This window comes from Loxodonta africana, chromosome 11 (assembly GCF_030014295.1).
Source record: "Loxodonta africana isolate mLoxAfr1 chromosome 11, mLoxAfr1.hap2, whole genome shotgun sequence".
Lineage (NCBI taxonomy): Eukaryota > Metazoa > Chordata > Mammalia > Proboscidea > Elephantidae > Loxodonta > Loxodonta africana.
Genome location: NC_087352.1, coordinates 18,761,866 through 18,767,865, shown reverse-complemented (window position 1 = coordinate 18,767,865; position 6,000 = coordinate 18,761,866). Strand labels below are relative to the sequence as shown.

Here is a 6,000-nt window from a genome sequence, read left to right as displayed (position 1 = left end):
AAAGAGAAAAAGAGACAGAGAGACAGGGGTCAGAGAGTAGAAGAGAGACATAAGAAAGACAAAGACCAAGCAAGAAAGATATAAAGAATCAGAAAAAGACACAAAAAGACAGAAAAACAGAGAGACAGACAAAGAAAGGTACAACAATGAATAAGAGACAGAATTAGAGCAGAAATACAGACAGGAAGAGAAAAATGACAGGCACACATATACAGAGAGAATTAGGGAATGACAGGGATCAAAAAAGACAGGGAAGGCACAGATTGAGAGAAAGGAGAAAGGAAGGGAAGGACCGAGACTGGCGGACCGACAGAGACAAGAAGTGAGAAAAGCAGAGAGAAGAGGGCCTTGGGGAGGTGACAGTGGTGGCCGTAGAGCCTCCAAGGCCCTGGGCCAGCCTGGGAGGGCCCCCCCACATACCCCGCCTCCAGGGCGATAAGGCAGGGCTAGGAGGCCCCGTGATCCTGGGCCCGCCCGGGGCCACCCCCCGCCTGCCTGCCCGCCTGTGCCTCTTGCTCCAACCCAGCCTGTCTCCACTGCCACCGCCGCCAGGCCCCCAGAGCCCCAGCCCCAGAGCCGTGAGTACGGGAAGGAAGGGAAGGGAAACTCTCTCCCCCTACACAGCCCTCTCCAGGCTCCTGCCGGCCCCAAGTGCGCCATACCTCTGCCTTCCAGGCCCATTCCTCCCTTGCTCAGACCTTCTCAGCTTAGGTGGTAGATCTTTGCCTCTCTGTGTCTCTCACCCCCAACGAGCTGACCCAGCTTTAGTCACTGCTGAGCTCAGCCCTCCACCCCCACCCCCACTGGCCGGGCAGCTGAGGGCACTGGTCCTCCACCTGACCAGCCCCACCCAGCTCTGTCCACCATGCCTCAGAAGAAAAGGGGTTCAGCAAGGTGGGGGCCAGGACATTGTCCTGGGGTGAGTCCCTACTCTACCCTGGGCAGACTTCAAAGGCCCTGTATCACTCTGTTGCTGGGATAAGAAAAATCAGATGGTTACCAAATGGAGCCCGGTCCCCTTATTCCTCCCACCCCAAACCCTGGGCCAGGTCTCAGATGGGCAAGAAAGAAATCATTCTCCAAAATGTGTCTCAGACAGGCGTTCAGTGGCTGACTTAAAACAGGGCCAGCCCATTCCTTGCCCCAAACAGAGCCTCTCCCAACAGCTTCCACATCCTCCTCGGCATACCAGAAGCTTCTAACTGAGATCAGGCCCCTTCCAAGGCCACCCTGGGTACCAGACTTATTTTATACGTTTGGAGGTTGGAGCTCTGTGAGAATCAGGACTTCCCAATCCCTATGGCTTCTCCCTGGGGGAAGCAGGGAGCTAGAGCAGATGAGGGAGAGAGGAGAGGGCATGAACCTGTCCCCAGATCTCCTAGTAAAGTGATTTTGTCCCTGTGTCCCTCCTTGTTTCCAGAAGAACCTGGGGCCTGCCCTTCTCTGCTCCGGGCCATGACGATTCTGCGATTAATCATGTTTGCTCTGATGACAGGTACGTTGAGGGATTGGGAAGGGCAGGGACCTCCTTCTCGAATCTCTAGGATCCCCCAACCGTCTATGCCTGGACATTGACAGGGCTGATGCTTAAAATATAGAACAGCACATAGGGCATCTGCACAGAGAGAGCCGTGAGGAGGCTCTGAGTATGTCCCATGCTGTACCAGGCAAAATCCCTTTAGATGCTAGGATGAGGAGGGGTCAAGGAGGGTCCTGGAGGAGGGGCTAGGGCAGCTGGAGTGGGGTAGCGGACACTTGCATAGAGCTCAGGGCAGTGGCTACTGACCAGCCAGTTTGGATCTATGTATTTCAATCATTTAATGCCTAATCCACCTCCACAGTGCATTACAATGGGGCATTGAGCTGGGACCCAGACCACTGACCTTCTCTCTCTCCTCACCAACCCCATTTCTTGGAGTCTTCCCATACTACCTCCTCTCATGCCTGAGTCCCCTCTTTTACCCCTACCCCCTCCAGGGCATGTAGGGGGAGAGACCAGGATCATCAAGGGGTACGAATGCACTCCTCATTCCCAGCCCTGGCAGGTGGCACTGTTCCAGAAGACCCGGCTGCTCTGTGGGGCAACCCTCATCGCTCCCAAATGGCTCCTGACAGCAGCCCACTGCCGCAAGCCGTGGGTGCGGGGGCTGGGGTGGGGCTGGGAGGGGGCTGGAAATGGAGAAATGGGTGGAGATGGGTTTGGGGATAGAGAAGATGTGCATGGGGTGTGGGGAAGTCAGGGTGGAAGATGGGGACAGGTAAGTATAGCACTAATGGTAGGGATAGAGTTGGGATTAAAGATGGAGGGAGGGATGATGATGGAACTGGAATGGGGTTGGGCATTGTGTTGAGGATATGTCTTGGGTGGGGGCTTTGGTGGGAGATGGGAGTGAGGTTGGAAGTGGAGCTATGTTCCTTCATTTTTACAGGTGTCACTCATCTCTCCCTCTGTGTCTCCCCCATCTCATGTCTCTCCATACCTTTTCATCTCTGACTGTCATCTCTTCCACCTCAGCCGTTACGTGGTACACCTGGGGGAGCACAACCTCCAGCGACAGGATGGCTGTGAGCAGACTCGAACAGCCACTGAGTCCTTCCCCCACCCAGAGTTCAACAACAGCTTCCCCAACAAAGACCACCGCAATGACATCATGTTGGTGAAAATGGCGGCACCAGCTTTCATCACCCGGGCTGTGCGGCCCCTCACCCTGTCATCACACTGTGTCACCGCCGGCACTCACTGCCTCATTTCTGGCTGGGGCACCACATCCAGCCCCCAGTGTAGGGGCTCCAAAGGGGAACATGGGGGAGTCAGGATTGGGAGGATCCAGGGAGCCAGAAGAATCTTTAAAAATGAGAATCATAGTGACATAAGAGGAGGCTACCTGGGGGTATCACTGGTGGGATAAGTTGAAAGGAAGAGCGTTAAAGTAAGGGCTGGGGAGGGTGGAGACAAAAGTTTGGGCCTTGGAGTCAGACAGATATGATGTGCGATCCTAGCTCTATACTTGCCAGTTGTAGAACCTTAGGCAAGTGGCTTCACCTCTCTGAAACTTGGTTTTCTTCTTTATAAAATGAGAATAATCAGACCTACCTCCCAGAGTTGAATCAGAGATAATGTAGATAGAGCATCTGGCATAAAGAACTTACTCAATAGCATTATTATTGCTGTTGCTACAAGCACAGAAATGAGTTGGCTACAAGCAGGAAGGAAAGGGAGTCTTTCCAGACATTGGGTTCAGAGCAACCACTACAGGAAGAAGAGGATCCCGCTTCTCACACTTTCTCATCCTGTTTCCACAGTGCACCTGCCCCACACCTTGCGATGTGCCAACATCACCATCATTGAGCACAAGGAGTGTGAGGACGCCTATCCTGGCAACATCACGGACACCATGGTGTGTGCCAGTGTTCGGAAAGAGGGCAAGGATTCCTGCCAGGTCAGAGGGCAAGGCCTGGATCTCCAACTACATTCTTATCTCCATCTCCAATCTCACTTTAAGTCTTCATGTCCATCTACAATCTTATCCTCAATCTCAACCCCATCTCCCCCTGCAACCCTAAATCAGTCTCCATTCCCAATTCCCATGTCCAACCTCAATACAACCTTTATCCCAGTCCCAGCTCCATCCTCATTCCCACCCCCTTTTCCAATCCCAACCATCCCTAAACTCTTTTCCAGCTCTAATCCCACCCCATTCCCATCCCTAACCCCAACCTCCTACCTGTCACTAATTCCATTGCCAACTCAATCTTCAATCTCAACCCCACTCCTAACGTCAGCTCATCTACTTCCTAAGACCATGCCCAACACTTCGCCTTTTCTCTGACTGGCATTCTCTCATCCCATCCCCAGGGTGACTCTGGGGGACCTCTGGTCTGTAATGGTTCTCTGCAAGGCATTATTTCCTGGGGCCAGGATCCATGTGCTGTCACTAAAAAGCCTGGTGTCTACACAAAGGTCTGCAAATATGTGGACTGGATCCAGAAGACCATGGAAAGCAATTAGCCGGGATCAGCTTGCCACAGTCCAACCTTAATCCTTACTGGGCGACCTGGTTCCTGTTCATTAAACACTAAACCGGTACCCTTTATGTACCTTCTTTGGGTCTCCTTGACTGCAGTTGGGAATGATGTTGGAATCGACTTGGGGTTTGGAATCAGCAAGACCTGGGTACAAATCTTGGCTCGTACTAACTTGTAATTGTGGAAATGATAACAGACGTTTTGTTTTGTTCAGTGTTTCCTTTTGTTCATTGTTCCCAAATCCCTAAGACAGTTCCTGGCACACACCAAGAGTTCAATAAACATTTGCTGGATGAATGAATTTATTGAGTACTCGCCTTTAATATCCTTATTAGTGCCAGACCTTGGTCTAAAAGCTTTTAAATGTATCAACTAATTTAATCCTCACAAAATTCTATGAGGTTGGTATTATGAGGCACAGATAGGAAGTCACTTACTCATGGTCACACAACCTGTAAGGAGGCCAAAAAACGAAACCCGCTGCCATCTAGTTGATTCTGACTCATAGCGACCCTAAAGGATGGAGTAGAACTGCCCCATAGGGTTTCCAAGGAACACCTGGTGGATTCAAACTGCTAACCTTTGGGTTAACAGCCATAGCTCTTAACCACTATGCCACCAGGGTTTCCTCCTCTAAGTAGAAGAGCAAGGATCTAAAGCTAAGTGGCCTTTTAACTGGAAAAGCTTAGTTTCCTTATCTGTAAAATTATGCATGATGCAAAGCTATGATAGCACAGGGCCTGCACATAGTAAGACCTAGCAAAAGAGCACTATCATTATTTTTCCCAACATCCAAGATGGGTAGTAGCTCATCTAGATCTTTGCTGGCCAGTAGGGTAGCCCCTACCCACATGCGGCTATTTAAACTAAAATAAGATCGGAAATGCAACTCCTCACTCACACTGGCCACATTTCAGGTGCTCACTAGCCATTTGCGGCTGATGGCTGCCATGTTAGATAGCACATATGGAACATTTCCGTTATTGTAGAAAGTTCTAGCAGAAAGTGCTGTGCTATGCAAATTCTGGAGTTAATTCTCGGTGGAGAAGGTGTCCGACACCTACTCCAGAACTTGGGATCTTTTCCAAAGGTTCTGCTCACCTTGTAGGGGAAGGTAGCTGGCATGAGGAGTGGGAGGCCAGAGCTGAAATTGAGGCTTCCTGGTTTTAAGGATGATTTACTGTGTGACCCCTGTTGTGAGTCACCTCCCCTCTCTGCACCTCCCATTTCTCACTTGAAGTAAGGGAGTTGGCCAAGCCAATGCTGATGCCCTCTTGTGATTCATGGACCTGTGTGTCATTCAGGGACACGCAGGTGACAGGGAGGATGTGAGATGGCCACACAAAGATGTAATGCGGAGCCTCAGCTCCTCAACCTCCATGAGAAATTGTACAGGGGGAGACATACACTGAGCCCGCTGCTCCAGCTGTGGGGCTGGGCTCATGCCAGAGAGACCAAATCTCTCCATACGCTGGGTCTGCATCTTTCTTTTTCTGTCTCCCTGTCTTTCCCTGTTTCTGTATCTTAGCCTTGCTTGGCCTTGGCTTGTTGCTCTTTCCTTCTATTCCTGTTGTCTCCCTCTACCCCTGTCTCAGAGCTAGTCTCTGTCTGTCATACTCTTTCCTTTGATCTATTCCCACCTCTCTGCCTCCCCCTCAACACTCTGGCTTTTCTTACTTGGTCATTTTAAGTATGCATTTCCTTGTTTATTTATTTATTTTCCTCTCTTGATCACCTGTCTCCAACGTCATCCCCACCACCCCCAGGTCCCCTGGGGACCTGCTACTGCTCTTCCCACCAGGGAAGTTTTCTTGGAACAGAGGCGTGGGGGAATCCCCACGGAATTCGGCTGGAGAAGGGTGCGGGCACAGCACAGGGACAGGGCTGTGTTCCTGGGCCCCTCCCAGGACAGGAATCTGGGCCCAGGGTTCGTGCCAGCCCCACCCAAGGTATAATTAAGGAGAGGGAAAGGGA

At 51.2% G+C, this 6,000-nt stretch overlaps 1 protein-coding gene across 1 annotated transcript; it reads left to right on the top strand.

Annotated features, from left to right (window-relative positions):
* The first annotated feature begins 1,428 nt into the window (after positions 1-1,428).
* On the top strand, positions 1,429-4,067 carry KLK11 (kallikrein related peptidase 11). Its single transcript, XM_023543319.2, has 5 exons — positions 1,429-1,495; positions 1,978-2,134; positions 2,516-2,781; positions 3,304-3,440; positions 3,857-4,067. The coding sequence occupies exons 1-5, from the start codon at positions 1,456-1,458 to the stop codon at positions 4,007-4,009; spliced, it is 753 nt and encodes a 250-aa protein (XP_023399087.2). The 5' UTR covers positions 1,429-1,455; the 3' UTR covers positions 4,010-4,067.
* Positions 4,068-6,000: the final 1,933 nt, after the last annotated feature.